Here is a 19,621-nt window from a genome sequence, read left to right as displayed (position 1 = left end):
GGATCCGATTTGATTTATTATAAGGTTTTTGTTGAGTTCAGAAAAAAAAAGTCATTAACAAGTAAAAACCTAGGCTTACATCATAGAGGAATCAACGAGTTCATAACCAAATTGGAATTATTGAAGGCATAATCATGAATTTCTCTTCATTTTATTGCTTTTGTTTAGTTCTAATTATTGAAAATTGAAACAACCTGCCTTGCCATGTTAACCTAACATTGCATCTTGAAATTACTGCAAATTTGACACTAATGATGATATGTGTTGTTACTTGTTTGCATTCCTCAAATATTCATATTTGAATCTTGTGAATTTATTTATATCTTATTTCCAATTATAATTTTTTGTTTGTTGGTGTTTTTGTTATTAGAAATTACTTGAAAGAGAAGTTTGGCGTGTCACAAAATGACATTAATTTGAATTATTTTGGTTTGCATCGAAATCAACATTAGTATACAAATCTTCTTTGGTTAGATAGTTTGCTGCTGAAATGAAATTTACTGTCAGTCTTATTGAAAATTTCCTTATCGATATGTTGTTGCCCTAGGGTTGCAACAAGATGACACAAAAAAATAAATAAAAACAAAGGAGTTATCACTAAATTATTAAGGAAAATTGGAACGCTCAAAATAATTTACAAAACTAGTCAATAAAATTCTCCCCACCAAAGCCAATGAATCTAAGACTATCTGGAATACAAGGCCAAGCCTTTTCAAGGTTCAATCTGATGGTCATAAAGCCTCTCATACTTTTCAAGGACATATAAGAATGTACCTCATCCTGAAATATGAGTGTTATGCACTGCACATCTACCCTGAATAAAGCTAAAATATTTTTTAGAAACAATCTTGGGCAGGATGGAACTCAACCTACTAACCAGGATTTTGGTGACCACTTTTTATATAGTATTGTATAGGGAAATAGGTCTGAACTATGTGATTCTCTTAAGAATCCTCACTTTGGGGATAAGAACTATAACAGTTTGATTGACCTCTTGAATGAGAGAATGATAAACTTCATACTACCATCATTGAGAAGATTCAAGTTCCTTTTAAAAAAATATGGCAGGAAAGCCACCAGGGAATTTTAAGTTCCCAATACTAAACAAAACCTTTTTATTTTGCTCTACTAAAACAGGGTGGCTAAGCAGGTTCATCTCTACATCATCCTTCCAGCCTGGGAAAAGAAGAAAAGGTATTGCAATCAGGAGCACAAGATCATGTGAATACAAGAAGATGAAATACTGCAACGATAGAGATTTAATCTTATTTTCCTCAAATTCCTAGGTACCTTCTTCATTCAAAAGGGCATCAATTCGGTTCTTCTGTTGTTTATTGTCTACTATTGACACTTTGATGATAGAATTTTGTATTTCTATGACTTAGTTTCAGCCAAACAACCTCAGATTTCTGACCCCAATAAGTTTTCTCCTACTAAGGATCGTAACATAATCACACCAAAGTCTTCTTGTAACATCAAAGAGATAGGAATTTGGACCTTGAGCTAGTTTCCTCTTAATACCATCCAACCTGACCAAAATTCTCTTCTTAGCAATAAATATGTCACTATAATTCTCTTCTTTTAAAATAAAATATAAATTTTATCAATTGTATTTCTAAAGTTTGAAATACTTAGTCTTTTTGTCCTTCCACTCATCTATACATAGATGGATGGACCAAAAAATTATGCATTTCCAATTATAAGATTCAATCTAAAAAAAATATTTTTAAATAACTAAAGAGATTAATTTCTATGCACTGACAATGTAAATAAATTTTACACCATCATTTAATCACATCCCTCCATTTTGTTAGCTCATAATTAATTTTAAATTTAATAATACTTAAAATATGAACTAGAAGGTTGTGATTGAATGATTGTATAAAACGTTTTACACCGTTAGTGCATATAAATTAATCTCATAACTAAATTGATAAATAATGTATCTATTAAGAACTAAAATAAGATTTTACACTATTTTGTTCGTTACACACAATTTTGTTTTTGGCCACAAAGGAAGATTTTAGTATTTTACACAAAATTATATGCTAATTGAATATATTTTTTCTAAAGTGTATAACTGTATATACATTAAAGAAATTAAAGAAAAAAAAGAAATTGATAAGCAAAGCAAAGGGCAGAGAGGTTTAAAGAATAGAAGATGAAGAAAGTGTAAGAGAAAGGGTATAGCAACAGCACAACGGAAGTGATGAAGTGAAGTCATTGAATCGAATCGAATCGAATCGAACCCTAACTGTAAGAATGCTTTCTTCCTATACTCTCTTTTCTGCGTAATCATCGTTTTCCAATTAGGGTTTTCAATTTTCCATTCTTTACATTTTCCGAACACATTTAGATTCAAATTTTGTTGTTTTTCCACAACCCAGGTTCTCTAAGAAGCAATTTTGGGTCATACCCACGATTCTCTGAACAATGAACAACAACAATCCAGCCAAGAATCCAGTGACGCCGTCGTTTCAGCTTCTCACCCAGTCTCAGCCTCAAATCCAAGGTGCTGTTCAGTTCCCTGGCCACTTTCAGCTTTCACAACCCCAAACCCATTTGATTGCACAACAAGCACAATATGCACAACCTCGTCTTCACCCTCAAATGCCGCCGCAGCAACAGCTGCAGTATCAGCAACAGCAGCAGCAGCAGCAACAGAAGCAACAACAGCATCAGTTACAGCAGCAGCAGAAGCCTGTTGGTCTATTGCATAACAGTGGCAACACCCATGTGGGCACTGCTGCTCCTGGAACTGCGAGTGCGAAGCGCGCGAATCAGAAGCCGCCTTCTCGCGGGCCTCAAGGTTCACCCAGTGCTAACCAATCGTCGGCATTTAAGACCATGGAGTTGACTCCGGCTCCTCTGAGGAGGAAGAGAAGCTACCCGGAGAAGCAAATTCCGGAAAGGGTGGCTAAGCTTGTGCCTGAGTGTGCTGTTTATACGAGGTTGCGTGAGCTCGAGGCGCAGATAGATGCTGCTTTGTTTAGGAAAAAGATTGATGTGCAGGAGGCTGTTAGAAACCCTACCTGTGTTCAGAAAACTATGCGTGTTTATGTGTATAATACCTTTTCAAATCAGAATAAAATGGATTCCGGGAAGAATGATGCAGAGGAGCCTTCTTGGTCCCTCAAGATAACGGGAAGGTTATTGGAAGATGGTAAGGATCCTGTGGTGGCAGGAGTTTCACAGAGGGAAAGTCCTCCGTGCCCTAAGTTTTCGGCTTTCTTCAAGAAAATTACCATATACTTGGATCAGGGCTTTTACCCAGATAATCATGTCATTGTTTGGGAAAGTGGCCGTTCGCCTAATCAACGAGATGGTTTTGAGGTGAAGAGGAAAGGAGATAAAGAGTTCACTGCAGTGATCAGACTAATGATGAATTATTCACCTGAGAAGTTCATGGTTTCGACACAACTGTCTAAAGTTTTGGGGATTGAGTTTGATACCCGCCCCAGGATAATAGCTGCACTTTGGCATTATGTGAAGTCCAAGAAGCTACAGAGCCCAAATGACCCTTCATTCTTCATGTGTGATGCTCCTCTTCAAAGGGTGTTCGGGGAAGAGAAAATGAAATTCTCCATGGCTTCACAAAAGATATCACAACATTTGTCTCTACCACAGCCTATACACCTGGAGCATAAACTCAAGTTTTCTGGAACTTGTCCCGTCGGAACTGCATGTTACGATATACAGGTTGATGTACCTCTTCCACTAGAGAAAGATATGTCTGCATTCTTGACAAGCATTGAGAGTCACAAAGAGATTGATAATTTTGATGAAGTGATTTGTTCTTCCATAAAGAAGATCCAAGGGCATCTTAGGAGGCGGGCATTCTTTCTTGGCTTTAGTCAGTCACCTGCAGAGTTTATAAATTCTTTGATCACCTCTCAGAGCAAGGATCTAAAGGTTGTTGCTGGTGATGCCAGCCATAGTGCTGATAATGAACGACGTTCTGAATTCTACAACCAATCTTGGTAAGCATATACCTAATCTCTTGTGTTGTGAAGCATGCATGAACAGTATTCAATTTACTTCTTGGTTGGCTATGACTTATGTTGGTATTTATCTTCTAGAATTAAGAGTTGAAAAGAGTAGTAATACTGTGTTAGACAATAGACACTAATTTTAGACATGATGGTACTTCAAGGAGCTCTTAAATACACTATATTTCATACTGTATTGTGGCGTATGTCTGTGTCCCATGTTCTTAGATGGCAACTAATAGGAAATGGACCAGCCACCAAAGAGATCAAGGGTGAATTGACCCTTGACTTGATTCAAAAGTACATCTTAATTTTAATCTACTAGATTTAAAAGTATACATCATTGCTTTTTTCTTATAGAGACAAACTCATTTTAGAGTAACCTTTTCCACATTTTACTACCATTTTATGGCTTGTACAGAGTTTTGATTGTGCTCTGAAATGCTGCATACATTATTCAGAGACTAAAAAGTTTTGTTTAAGTCTGATTTGGGGCATAAAAGCAGTGAGGGATTTAGTCTAGATGTAATATTAAAGCAACGGAGATTCAGGACCCATTTTTAGGTGTACCTTCTTTTAAGGAAAAATAATTTCCTTTTCTTTTTGTTTTTCACATTAAAAGACATGTCTAATTTATTATTTTTTTTAACAATAAGATACATCTTTACTTACAGAAGCAACTAATCAATTTAGAGATCTTAAAAAAATGGAGGAGCTTTTTATATATTGTATTACCATCTTAGGACTTTTACAGAGTTCTGTTTGTGCTGTTAAATGATGCATGCATGCATTTCAAGTGACTTCAAAACCGCAAAATCTTAAGTCTGACTTGGGGCATAAGGCAGTAAGGGATTTAATCTAGATGTAATATAATAGGATTGGAGATTTAGGACCCGGTTGTTTGCGCATTTTTATGAAGAAATGTTTTATTAATTGAAAATGTTTTAAAAATTGTAATAATTAGATAAAATTTTGGAATAAAGTTAGTACTTTTCTTAGAAGTGAGAAAAAAGACTAATAAAAGTGATTTCATAAAAGGCATTTTTTCCAAGTTTATCGGAAGGAAATAATGAGGAGAGCCTTGGGGTTTGTTTGAGTTAAATGATTTTCGGTAGGGTTAGTTTTGAAAGAATGTGTTTTGTTAAAGTGATTTTTGTGTTTGGTCTGTTATTGTAAAAGTAAGTTTTAAGAATTTTTGTTTGGATGGTATGGTAGAATTCTTTTGTAAGAATAGTGAACTTTTATTCATTTGAGTAGGATGTCCTGCATCTTGTGTTCATTTGAGGTAATATAGGCCATCCAATGTATTAGAATAGAGATTTAATGGAAAGCTATTTCTGATCAGTTTTTGTTCTTTTATGAATATTTCCAGGGTTGAGGATGCTATCATTCGCTACCTGAGCCGGAAAACTGCTCGGAGTGATGCTCCTGGAAACATCTGAGGAAAAAGTGTACAATAGATTGTTTTTGTTTCTTTCTTAGGATGGGGGAGGTGGTTAATTTTTTTGGCATCACTCGAATGTCTTACTCCAACTTTGCTAATTTTTTGTTCCACCCTTCAATTTTTCGTAGTGAAGTACACGAGTATATGGGCTCGAGAATTCTGATAGGGCTCATTTTTGAAGTTCCTAAATCATGTTGTATCTGCTAATTCTCATCGCCCATTGCCATATTCACTATGGTAGCTTGAGCCTAGAACAATGAGCTAGCTAACATCATGCGTAGCATCAATTACGCTATTTCTTGGTACATTTTTTTGGGTTAGAACTCTATTTTATCCTTTATTCCAGGTTGGTAGAATATTTCATGTTGCTAAAAATAGTGAATTGTCACATGAAATTCGTGAAGGATTAGACCAATGTCGCCATTGTACTTTATAAAACTAATTTTTACTGTAAATATATTACACTAATGCTTATTATTACGAATATCATTCCAACGAAACGAAACGAATGATTATAGTTGGATATCCCCTGTATGATAAGGAATACCTTTCTGTTTTTCTTTTCTTCAAATAATCACTATAAAGTTGACATGTGTTCTTACCTATTGTACGTGGTTTGTTTCGGTTGAAATAGTATTGCTCCTTTTCCATGAACTCCCACTTCCGCTAGCTACTGTTTTGAATTGAATTTTAAGGTCAAGGTTTGCTTTTGAGTTCACGAGAGAAAATGTCCAACAAAGTCATGAGGAAAGGAACAAGAACGTCTCCAAGCCCAACTTCAACCAGTCTCGGCCACCGGAAACAACCGTGTGATTCATTGTTGGTGGTTTCAACTTTCATGACCTTGACAGTGATTTTTTCCACTTCCATGCTGGTGCTATGGAAACAATGATTTGGGTTCCCAACAATGAGGGCAATTCTAAATTCATGCAATCTAAGTTGTTTGATCAAAAGATTGGATTAAGATTAAACTTATTACGAGGAACCCAAATTTCTTGAAACATTGTTTCTTTCCACAATATGTTGGTTTCGACTTTCGAATAGACTCTTCTCAGACATCTATTCCTCCAGCACGTTTGTTTGTTCGAAGAAACTATTGTTTTTTGAAATAGTGGAGGAATAAATAAGAATGTAAGCTTTGTTTTTATCACTAGTGCATGTTAATACATTTCCAGTCTACCTATAATAGCCAATTTTGCCATACTAAAGGTTATTACTTATTAGCGTAGGATGTCTAGCTTCTAAAGAAAGAGATTAATTTTCATGCACTGACAATTAAATTCAAAATTAATTATGAACTTGCAAAATAAAGGGATGTGATTGAATGAATGTGTAAAACTTATTTCCACTGTTAGTGCATAAAAATTAATATGTAGAAAGAAAGTAGTTTTAAAATTAATTTTGAAAACGATTGGTTTTGTACTTTTGTACAATTTTTTGTCATTTACCATTTTGTCCTTTAATTTTTAGCGCTCAAGTTCTTCTAACTTGTTGATTTCTTTGTTAAGTCTCGTCCCTCATAAGAGTTATGCATCTTGATTGTGTTGGTTTTTTAAAAAATTAACAAATCCGTGTGTTCACATCTTTAGAAGAGCGGGTTGCTAGCACTCATTTTTTTCACATTATAGCGTTCCCACTTATTTGTTTAGCAATATAAGAATCATGGAACAAAACTAAACAGAAACGCATCCTGATTAATCAGCTTCAATCTCAATGAAAATCCATTAGCCATATTTATTTGTTTAGCAAAAAAGATAAAGCCAAACTGATTGAGATTAACAAGCTTGATAATTGTTAAACAATCTCGTTACAATGATGCATGAGGTACTTGATCTCTGAAGGTAAGGATACAGATCAGGAAGGTGAATTCTGAAATGAAAAGCTAGCAGCACACGTAGAACAAAACATACATTGTACTGAGACTCATGACACAAATAGCAACAAGACTGGATAATGTTCAAATCTAACTGTATTCCACACTAGGTTTACATATATAGTTCAGTTGCATTACAAAGATACAGTAACAACTCTTACATTAGATGCATAATGAGCAGGACATTCCTCCCTCCAATGCTGCTTAACTACTTACTTCTTTTAGACGCGTAATAAGCTCCTCCTACAGATTTTATTCCACGACTTAGTATGACCCAAATAAAAAATATATGTATGAAAATTATGTCAGAAAGTAATTTGACAGTAATCAGTCATGGACAGATAATATACCAGTTCACAACCATTATATCATTACGATGTATATATGGGTAAACAAAATACTATCAAGCAAACTGGTGAGTGGTCTTTCATATGCCTATATGTATATGCTGTCTCAATGCAATTTTGTATGCATGTATGATTAAACTGTAAGACTACTTGCCTTCTTCCCTTTGGTTGAAAGACCTTTAGCTTTCAAAAGAGCTCGAAGCCTCTCCACGGTCAAGCTGTGAAAGTCCCTATTAGGTGTTTGACTGTTTGATCCTTCTGCATGTTTAAAAGTTTTAGTGAGGCTATATAAAATAAGTAATGTTGAGACATACAGTATCAAAATATGGGAGGAATAGTTGCCATGGCATCAACTCAAATCCTTATCTATCCTCAAACACCTAAATTAAGCTCACCAGGCTGTTCAACTTTGTAATTATCATCATTATCACTAGACCAAAGTCATAAAAAACTGGGCCTTGCTAAATGAACTACAAGCTCATCAGCCTTACAAAGGTTTTTAATAATGAATGCAGTTGTTCTTGGCTCACAATAGATTCAACTAGTGACCATTAATTATTAGATAGATCAAGAAAAACCCCACTTGATAAGAATTTCTACACCACAACAGGTATTTCGATGGTGCAAAACATGTAGGAAAGGAAAACATGCTGCAGAACATTAAGATACATGTATATCAGAATGATTAAGCTCAAGTATCAAATCAACGCACGGAAAGATTATTACTATCATATTTTTCAAAATCAAGGCTAAGACTTTTGAGGTCATTTTGAATTTGAATTTACAAGTACATAAACAAGACCAATGAGCATACCTTGGTTCTTTTTTCACTTTTTCCTAAACTAGTGTAATAAATACAATTCCTTTCAAGAACATGGCTTACTGGTTACTACACTAGTATTGGTCAAAACAAATTCCAAGTGTTTAGGATGCAACATACTCCTCATGGACATGGGACTTAATTATAAAATGACTGTTTACAATACTTCTTGAAAATACTCACATTCCTATGTTCTCATTCACATTTTTCTAAAACTAAATAAATGCATGCCTTCAAGAACACAACTTTAACCTGGTTTTTTATATCAACTGTTCACGTATTCAAAGATTTCAGCTAGATGGGCATGTCTAAACATGTATCAGGCTCCAGCAGAATGACAACCAACATGTCAATAAGTAATCACTACGAAGAAGAACAAGTAATCTCAAAGAAAAGAAAACTTAACACTCTTGTCACCAGCAAAAATAGATATGCATATAAGGGTGTAGGAAATTTAAAACAAAAACCTCCAAGTATACTTCAGGCTACACCTAATGCTAAATCAAGATTACATGGGCCCACCTTGACGAGTATTTATTGGAGTTGTTCTCTTAGCTGAAGCTCTGCTATCCAAAGCCTTTTCAGCAGTCCTGATAAAGAGTTCGATGAGATAGAGTTCAATATAACTAGATCGAGACAAAATTATGGACATCAAAGAATATGAAACATGAGATAAATTCTTCAAAAGAGAAGCTACAAAGCTGTATGAGAAATTTATCTCACAAGTTTTTCACCAATATAGAGAAAAACCCAGCAAATTTAATGGAAATTGTGTATAGATCACATCGTACACTTGGAAGTATTAATCTTCAACAAAAGCTGGGAATTATACCTCTTTTTTGAAGCATCAGATCCATTCTTAAGTGTGAGCGATCGAATCAGTATATTCTGTTGGTTTGTCTTAATAAGTTGGTCCTCTGGATGAACAAGAGAGTCAAAATCTTCATTATACAACCAACTATCTACTTTAAAAGTCACTAAGAAGATAGTTAGAATCTATGGGTTAAAACAACAGTTTAAGAAAAATACTTATCATGGCATATTATGACCAAGAGGGTGGAAGGAGCTTCTAATGTCATAATTGATTCCTTAATTTATACAAAGTCCATAGGAACAAAAATTCGATAACAGTATCCATTCAAAAAACAATATTTAAGTAAGGGGAATTAAGATGACAAAGGTTCTTGAAATAGTTGAGAGAACACAGTTTCTAAACATAAAATTACAATGTAAACAACATTAAATCATCACTGCTCAATACTAAAACTACTAAAAGAAAGACGAAATAAGCTGTAACCAATATACTAAACTCCGACATGACAAAGTACATAGGAAATTTAAGTTCACATATAGACTATTTTCTAGATAAAATTGCAGTTGATGGTTATGCCTCAATTATTATGTGTAAATGAATTACTTATATAAAAGAGTCACTCTCATGGAAGTCAAAATCGCGATTTAAATCCCAAAATCGCATGATCATGCGGTTCAAGACCACCCAGCGAATTAATCGTAAGCAAAATTGTAATCTAGCTAAATCAAGCCAAAATCACACCCTAACTCCCTTAATCGCTGCAAAATCACAATTTTGGGGGAGTTTGCCATTTTGGTACATCCGCTCCATTCCGGGTTCAGTCCATTTTGAAAACGTGACCCGCTTCCATTGTGTAAATCCCTAGGGTTCGCAAACAGCCAACAGCTACACACTCCATTGAAGCCAAACAGACCTCACTCCTGCAGCAACCGGTGACATTGACCACCACCGCCAGCGATGGTGGCGCAACGACAAAGGCAAAGGGACTGTGTTTACGCTGTTCTCTGTTCCCTGTTTTTCTTCTGTTTTCTGTTTACGCTCTGATGACAGTGTTGGTTGATTGAAATTGGCTTCTACTAGAGTAACATGCTATTTTATATGCATATAAGAATTTATATGCACATATATATACATGATATATATATATATATAAGTTAGGGTGTGATTTTGGCTTGATTTAGCTAGATTACAATTTTGCTTACGATTAATTCGCTGGGTGGTCTTGAACCGCATGATCATGCGATATATATATATATATATATATATATATATAAGTAGGATTAGTATTATGATTGTGCGATTATGATTTACAGCCCCCTCCCCCATTAAGGTCATAATCCTGAGTTTTACTACTATGGTCACTCTTCTAACTCTGGTGATTAGAAGGAATCTCATGGTTAAATAGAAAATCATGCTAATAATTATATATCATTATATCTTAACAGGCATATTTCTAGGTAAGATAAAAGTTTTTACAAGGATAAAAAGTTCTGTTGGTTTCATCCCTAAATTTACTGCTTGGGGATGGTCATATATAAATATTGAAATTTGAAACTGTAACAATAGGTTTGGTTAGTTGGAACAACATGTTAAAATACTTTAAGATAATGAATGAGAAGACCTGGAGGTGAAGTCTCATGATCGCATACATAAACACGCATCCCACCCTGCACAATCAGAAGATAAAACTCAAACATAATGTCTCTCATAACAGTATTAAAAGATGATGCACATTAGGAGTACCCAACAACTCGATTTCTCCAACCCAAAAAAACATATATTATTACATTGACAAACATAGTTAAGCAGGCACGTCAAAGAAACCAGAATGAAAGAATCACTAGGTATTTACTTCAGAAGGAAGGAGGTTTATCAGATAAACAAGACTTCTTTTCTACCACATATCAGACACTGATAAAGCAAACGATAAAGAAAGATTGAAATAAAAACTCCTATTTATACAAATTGGAATGGAACGCCGAACACGATCTCTCTTTGTATTAAAGAAATCATTATGCATTAAAGCAACCTTGAGTTCAAAGTCCTTAAGAATCCCTTAACAAAAAACCTAACCTCATCCTTCAAATCTCTCCAGCCCAACTAGTACAGGTCATTTTCCATGGCTCTAATCCAAATTTTTTTTCATACTAGATAAGCAAAGGGATCTAAAATCTCTACTAGATGAATATGAAATGAAAGGGGTTTTTAAAAACCTAGAGTACTTCAGCCTAAGCTTACACACAAAAAATGGAAGAAAGTTGTACTACATGTACAGATCAGAAACATCATATCCAGTTCTAAGCAACCAAGCATCGAATGGAGTATCAAAACTAGTTCAAAAGAGAAGAAATTGTACCGGATTGGAAGAGATGACCGGGGAAGAGAAGAGACCTCTAGAGGGAAGATTGGTGAGAAATGGAGAAACCCTAGAAGAAGGATTTGCATCCATAACACTTGATTGAATCAAAATCACAAGTGAATGAATAGTGGGAAGGAAACTGTTCGCTTGCTCGGAGAGATGCGCGCCAACACCGTTCTCTACTCTACGACTCTTTATGGACCTTGACTCTCACTTGACTATGGAATATGGATCATCTTACTCTAATAAGTAATAATACAACTTCAGAACAATTAACTTTTTTTAATAAAAAATTACTGGGCTTAAATTAATGTAAATATTACCGATTTTTATTTTTACTATTTGAAATGTTTTATTAAAAATATATATATTAAGTTATATGGTAAGATTTTTTGAATTAAAGCTCATCATATTTAGATAAAAGCTGAGTCTACAAAGAGAGCATGCTCAATACAAGCAGGTTGACCAGTCCACCAGACATTTGCAGGGAACTCAATAGCATTAGAAGTAAGAATATGTGCCACTCCATTAGCAGATCTTCGAGCATGACAAAAAACGAGCTTAGAGAAAGAACTGCTCGAGTGCTTATAGTCCATGATAAGAGGCTCACAATAGGGCATCGACCCACTTTCAACGCATTGATAACAACCAGTGAATTTGCTTCAATCGTCATGCAATTAATCCCAAACTCGCTAGGCATGTGCAAACTCCACCGCATTGCAACAACTTCTGCCACCAAAGGATCAAGTTGAATCTCCTCCATTCGGGAAGCTGCAGCAAGGAATTCCCAAGAGCTGGACCTTATCACCAATCCTAGCCCGTGTACCTTTCCCCTATTCGTCATGCATCTGTGTTGAGCTTAACCAAGCCATGAGGTGGTACCTTTCATCTCTCCAGGTCCTCGTTTACTCGCACTTATGTATCTGATTTATGTCGGGCTTCCTGCCATTCCTCTGGAGCTTGCACCGCTGATCCCATAATCGATGCTAGATCTGCTACAACCCCATCATACAAAGCATTATTTCGGGCTCTCCATATCGCATATAGTCCCTGCACCATCATCGCAAGCGGGGCTAGTTCCACGCCTGTAACAAAGCTCTGAAACCATGTGCTAAAATCACTTCGAATATCGTCAGTATGAATTCCAGCTGGGTGAGAGAACTATGTCGTTCTAACTTAGTTACAACCCATGAAAATATGATGTCGGGTCTCACTAACCGAAAGTTGGCAAAGGAGACACACTTCCTGAGATTCTCACCACTGCTCACTAATTGATGTCGTTTTATCCATGCATCCCACCATATACTGATATTCTCACCACTGCTTACTCTCCATTTTAGACCCTCACATAGCATATTCAACACCCCTTAGATGCTCCGCCAGGCATAGCTCGGCCGGTGCCCAATAGTGGCTTCAAACAAATTAGTGCATGGAAAATATTTTGCCTTCCACACCCTAAAGAGAAGAGAGGATGTGAGGAGAGCAGACGCCATACCTGGTTAGCTTGAATAGCGTGATTAAAGTCTTCCAAGTCCCTGAAACCCAATCAACCTTGTGCCATTGGTTTACACAACTGCTTCTAGGATATCCAATGCAACTTCCTCTCATCCTACTTCTGTCCCCACCAAAAGTTTGCCATAGAGCTTTCAATTTTAGTGCATACTGGAGGGGATTTTGAAACAACTCATGCCATATATAAGGATTGCTTGAGCCACTAATTTTAGAAGTACCTCATTCCCGCTCTATACATGGTTTTACCTTTCCAGTCTTGTAGTTTCCTCCAAATCCTCTCTTGAACTTTGTTGAAGATAGCTTTCTTTGACCAACCAATGATAGTAGGCAAACTCAAGTACCTGTTACATATGATAAGATTAATATTGTATTCTAATTATAATTTTAATAAGCACATAGATAAGTAGTTATTATTAAAATAAAATCATTATACTTGATGATAATATTATATTTAATTATTATAGCGATACTTCTAGGGTTGCATGCATAAAATTAACCTATTAAAATGTGCCATATTGTTTTATTGGACTAGTACATTATATTTGAATGAGTCCAAAAAGCATTAATGAGAATTCATTCCGGCCACCTTGGGAGTACTTTTTTTAGGACTTATAATAGATTATGAGATGCTCAAACTCTAGTGAGATAACTTTGACTCTTGCCAAAGCTAGCACATCGAGCCATAAGAGATTTAGTGAGAGCGTTCGCATAGACTTACGTAGAGACAAAACTTCTATTGCTTTGTGTGCTCACGTTTTCAAGAGCTAATTCTAAATCACTTTTGTTTGTATGGTTTTTAACTTTGAAACATGAACTCGTAAGTCTATCTCATAATGGAAACTTTTATTTTGCTACAGTAATTGTCTGTATGATTCCCTTCTATCTCCTATTATTGAGTAGATGATAGATATCGTGTGTGAGAAGTTCTCGTCTTTATCTTCAAAGGAATGGCAAGAGCTAGGCTTGCTTTTGTTCCATCATGTGGGTTAAGTCAAGGTGATATGATGTTGCCTTACTTATTTCTCTTATGAATTGAGAAATTATATCTTATCCTATTGAGTCAGACATTTAAAATAATTAAACCAAGGTCTATCTCATTTGTTGTTTATTGTAATGTGTCATATTCTCTTATGATTCCTTGTCTCAAAATAGAATGATAACAAGTGTGCTCTAAAATTTTGTTAGGTTATACCTCTGTTTTTTTTGTCAATGATGCTTGGAATTAAAGCCCCAAAAGGTTGTCAAACGACACTTACAACATGTGAGACTAAATCTCAGGAAGTGCTACAACAATGCACAAAAACATGAGGAAATGAAGCTCAAACATGCACACTCAGCTGACACAATCAACACACATGATGTAGTAAAACCCTAAAAGGCCATACATAAGTCTCACCCAAACTAACAGAAAGCTAAATGATCTGTAAGCAGATAACATCTATCTTTTTTAAATGGTGCTCCCATAGAAGCAACACAACTGGCTCTGTCAAGGTTGCAAGAAGTGCAGCTATTAGAGAAGTTCCAAATGGGACATCAGCTACAACAAACGGGGGTCATACCAGCACATATGAAAACTAGGAAAAAAGAGAAGCTTATGCAGATCCCAAGCAAAACATCGCTTGAGGCTGTAGAGATGGTGGAAGCGGCAAGATATGGAGGTGGTAGAGATGAGAGCAGTGGCAGACACATATGGCACAATGGTTATACCAGTAGCAGTAGCGGTGCGCGACGTTCGCAGGTGACAGGGGTGGATGAAGGTGTTTGTGGAGAGGAAAAAGAGTAAAAACACCAAAACCCACTTATTTGAGTAAAGAATCACCTAATGTGGTAGATACCCACCATTTTGTGGGAGCAAACACCTACGAAAGCATGAGAGAAGCCTCCCTAATGAAGGAGGGGACATCCCTAAGGGGCGGCACAAGCTGTCTTTGAAACCCTAGCAGAGTAAAATAGAGGGATTTTATTTTAAATTGCTCATAAGTGGTGCCCAACTTTATTTTATGGAAAGAAAAAAAAAAGAAGTTTAATGGGTCTAGCCCATGGTTTTTTTAGAAGCGATTATCAAACCCTTATTTCAGTGAGCAACACAACAACAACGAGAAGATTGAATTCTCTCTTTTGAAGCACGACGACATTAGAGAAGTATCTTTGAGTCATTGACATATTTTTTTCGGTACATCGTTTGTTCTCTGTTTGGTTGAAATTTTAGTATGTTCTCTCTGTCTTTGAGCTATTTATTTTAACATTTTTGTTTGGAATTTTATCTTCTCTATTGTTTGGGTGGTTTACCCTTTTGCCGTGGATTTTTTTACTGTCTCCTATTTCCACTTTACTTTGGTGTAATTTTTTCTTTTGGGGTATTTTTTCCACCTTTTTGCGTGAAGATTTTGATGTCGTCGGACATTAGTTTGTAACCATTATTTTTTCTATAGTGGATTACTTTTCTGGCTCGCGCTCGTTGTTTTTATTCTCTCAATTTTTTATGTCTCTATTTTATTTTATTGTCATCTATTTGCTGTCATCGTTGGTATTGGCTTTGTTGCAAATTTTTGTGTTCAGTTCTCACATGTGAAGAAGATTTTTTCTACTCCTAATTTTTCCACTGCGCCACTCTAGTTCCCAACAAATTTCTCAATAGTGTTTCAGATGAATGTTAATTTTGAAAACTCCAGATTATTTTGCTTGGAGGGCGTGAGCTGGAAACAAAAGGAATACTGCCATTTTTTCTATTTAGGTTGCTATTGATCTTTAAATATCTATGGGTTCAAGCTATGTTCTAATCGTATTACGAAGAATTACATTTCACGATAGTTTGTGAATCGTCTTTCCCTTTGAAGCGTCATTTGATGAATAATTGGATGATAATAAGATTTGTCTCATTAATAGAGTTATGTCTTCTCTAATCTTTTTCAATTTATAAAATGCAAGTAGTCTAGATCGCTTCAAGATTGTGTGATAGGTTGGATGTGTTACTCATGGAGCTCTTCGATACTACGAAAGGGTTGACATTTAGTGAAGTAGAGCAATGTTACTCACATAAATATATATGGTAGTTTTTAGTAACACTCCCTATCATCTAGTTCCACCCCTCTTACATATTTGAAGCCCCAAAACACCCATAATTGTTTTATCGAACGCACTTGGTAACTGCGTAGGCTACGCACTTTCAAACTGCGTTACCTACGCACTTGAAAGTGCGTTAACTTCGCACTTTAAAGTGTGTTGACTACAACTGATGCACAATCAGAAACTTCTATTTTCTCAAACTCTCAATTCCCAATTAAAACACATGTTACACACTAATTTGACAGTTAATTTCTATGGTAATCCGTTAATTCCTATGACAATTTTCCATTCTATAAATAGCCAACTTTTACACACAATCTTCATCCAATATTTCTCTATTTCTTCCATTCTTTCTCCATTTATCCCTTTCTTTCTCCATTAAGGATAGTTCTCAATTAGGCTCATAAGTTGCTCATTAAGGTCTCTTTGTAATGCCTTTGAAATAGGTTAATTCTTAAACTGTTTGGGAAGTAGTTCCCCTGAGTATCTAGCTGGAGAGACCTTACGGGATAGAGAATGGTTGAGCCAATAATCTCCATTGGAACAAGTCTTCTCTTAAAAAAGAAATGTCATCCTCAAAGCATCTGGCAAGTTTGGTAACGAAAGAACCTAGGCGAATGTGGCATATGTCCCGCTCACGCAAATTAGTCACAAGAGACGAGTAAGTCCTCAGAAAATAGAGACCTGCATTTTGGCGGCGGTTATTCCTCATGCACCACAAGATGAATAAGTCATGTGCAGTAACCATGCAAGCCATGTGTCAGTGGTCGAGGATAGAACCAACCAACCATTGATGTAATGTTCGGATGATGGGGTCCTTGATGCTACTAGCCTTTGAATATCTGGGGTCATAAAGATCAAAAGACGTGTAAGTAAGGACCAAAACGATGCCTCAAGGTCAGATGTCAGTGCTGCTATGATTGATGAGGTTGCACACTGCCATCTGACCTTGTAGTTAATTGCTTCATGTTGAGAGTTCACATTAGATAACTCTTCATTACCACCATCCAAGAGATGCATGGGTGTCTTTCTTTCTTATGGAGAAGCGAGGACCCTGACTCTAGAAAATTCTAATATTAGTCTAGGCTTTGAGACTGAGGAGTACGTTGCTACTTCAAAGTATGTTGATGAACTTCAGGACGCTCCAGAAAATTATGTTGAGGCATCATTTTGGGCCTTACTTACACTGTCTTTTGATCATTATAACCCCAGATATTCAAAGGCTAGGAACATCAAGGACCCCATCATCCGAGCATTACATCAATGGTTGGTTCGTTCTATCCTCGGTCGTTGGCACACGACTGACATGGTTACTGCACATAACTTATTCATCTTGTGCTGCATGAGGAATAAACGCCATGAAAATGTAGGTCTCTATTTTCTCAGGACTTGGTCGTCGACTAATTTGCGTGAGGGGAAAATATGTCACATTCGTTTAGGTTCTTTCGTTACCAAACTTGATAAAACTTTGAGGAGAACATTCCCTTCTCAAGAGAAGACCTTGTTCCTATAGAGATTATTGACTCAACCACTCTCTATCCTAAGTCTCTTCAGCTAGATACTCAAGGGGCATACTTCTTATGATCAAGGTACCTATTATCAATTTTTTGTAACTCTATCAGAAATAACTATTATTCATCTTGTGGTGCATGAGAAGTAACTGCCGTGAAAATGTAGGTCTCTATTTTATGAGGACTTGCTCTTCTTATATGACTAATTTGCGTGAGGGGGACATAGACCACATTCACCGAGGTTCTTACGTTACCAAACTTGCCAGAAGCTTTGAGGAGGACATTCCTTTTTCAAGAGAAGACCTTATTCCAATAAAGTTTATTGGCTCAACCACTCTCTATCCCGTAAGGTCTCTCCCGCTAGATACTCAGGGGCACTACTTCTTATGATCAAAGTAGGGTTGTCTACTTTGTTTTAGCCCACTCAAACAGTCTGGCCCGCTTCCAAAATAAGCCATATCGGGCTAAACGGGTCGGTTTTCGGGTTGAACGGGTGGAAAAACTGGTTGAACCTAGTTTGGTCTTTAAACCAACCGAAGTAACTCTTTTATAAAAAAAGGAGACCAAACCCAGTTTAGTTACGTGGCCCAAAAAAATCCTTCCTCTAGCTTAAGTTAACCAAGCATCCACCAATAGGGGTGTGAGTTGATCCTTCTTTTTATAGAGGTTTTTTACAGAGTGACGGTCCGTATTTCTGGGACAACTTATGTGACCAGCAACACATATATGTATGAAATGTTTGGAATTGGTAAGCAAATCAAAGACATTGGTGAAAGTACGAATGCAAGTGTCAAATTGATGGTTGGAAACATGAAAGCAAAGTACCAAAAGTACTTTAATCATGACAGTCTAAATTTGTTGTTGTTGATTGCTTTGGTTTTGGACCCAAGGCGCAAATTGAAGCTCGTAAACTGGCTAATCAATGATAGTAGGACGGTCGGCGGCGAATCTGATGGATTGTTCATTTTCATTGAATGAAACCGACGTTTTGGGCCCGAAATTAACTGAACCCGTCTGGTGGACAACCGTTTCTATTTTCTAAGGACTTGTTCATCTCTTGTGACTAATTTGCGTGACAGGGACATAAGCCACATTCGCTTAGGTTCTTTCGTTACCAAACTTGCCAGAAGATTTAAGGAGGACATTCCCTTTTCAAGAGAAAACCTAGTTCCTATAGAGATTATTGGCTCAGCCACTCTCTATCTTGTAAGGTCTCTCCAGCTATATACTCAGGGGGCACTACTTCTTATGATCAAGGTACCCATTATCAATTTTCTATAACTGTATCACGAATAACTATTATTCATATTGTGGTGCATGAAGAATAACCACCGTAAAAATGCATGTCTCTATTTATTGAGGACTTGGTTGTCCTGTGACTAATATGCGTGATGGCGACATAAACCACATTCTCCTTGCTTCTTTCCTTACCAAACATGCTAGAAGTTTTTAGGAGTACATTCCCTTTTTAAAAAGAAGTTCATGTTCCTATGGAGATTATTGGCTCAACCATTATCTATCATGTAAGATCTCTCCAGCTAGATACTCAGGGGCACTACTTCTTATGATCAAGGTATCTATTCTCCATTTTCTGTAATTGTATGAGTTACACTTAAAACGCAATGATCAAAAGACAATTATGTTGAGACATTGTTTTTTGCCTTACTTACACGGTCTTTTGATCATTATGACACTAGATATTCAAAGGCTAGCAACATTAAGGACCCCATCATCCGAGCATTACATAAATGGTTTGTTGGTTTAATCCTCGGCTATTGGCACAAGGATGACATTGTTACTGCACAAGATTTATTCATCTTTTGGTGCATGAGAAATAACCGCCGTCAAAATGTAGGTGTCTACTTTCTGAGGTCTTGCTTGTCCCT

General features: G+C 36.3%; 2 protein-coding genes across 2 annotated transcripts; one reads left to right on the top strand and one right to left on the bottom strand.

Annotated features, from left to right (window-relative positions):
• Positions 1-2,105: 2,105 nt before the first annotated feature.
• Positions 2,106-5,738, top strand: LOC130714112 (SWI/SNF complex component SNF12 homolog). The gene is made up of 3 exons (XM_057564000.1): positions 2,106-2,256; positions 2,388-3,980; positions 5,362-5,738. Exons 2-3 carry the CDS (start codon positions 2,434-2,436, stop codon positions 5,429-5,431), a joined length of 1,617 nt encoding a protein of 538 aa, XP_057419983.1. The 5' UTR covers positions 2,106-2,256; positions 2,388-2,433; the 3' UTR covers positions 5,432-5,738.
• Positions 5,739-7,188: 1,450 nt separating this feature from the next.
• On the bottom strand, positions 7,189-11,874 carry LOC130714383 (uncharacterized). Its single transcript, XM_057564285.1, has 6 exons — positions 11,644-11,874; positions 10,909-10,954; positions 9,306-9,390; positions 8,996-9,063; positions 7,808-7,911; positions 7,189-7,549 (listed from the first exon to the last, which is right to left on the bottom strand). The coding sequence occupies exons 1-6, from the start codon at positions 11,734-11,736 to the stop codon at positions 7,511-7,513; spliced, it is 435 nt and encodes a 144-aa protein (XP_057420268.1). The 5' UTR covers positions 11,737-11,874; the 3' UTR covers positions 7,189-7,510.
• Positions 11,875-19,621: the final 7,747 nt, after the last annotated feature.

This window comes from Lotus japonicus, chromosome 4, assembly GCF_012489685.1.
Source record: "Lotus japonicus ecotype B-129 chromosome 4, LjGifu_v1.2".
Lineage (NCBI taxonomy): Eukaryota > Viridiplantae > Streptophyta > Magnoliopsida > Fabales > Fabaceae > Lotus > Lotus japonicus.
This window is presented reverse-complemented; position numbering and strand designations above follow the sequence as displayed.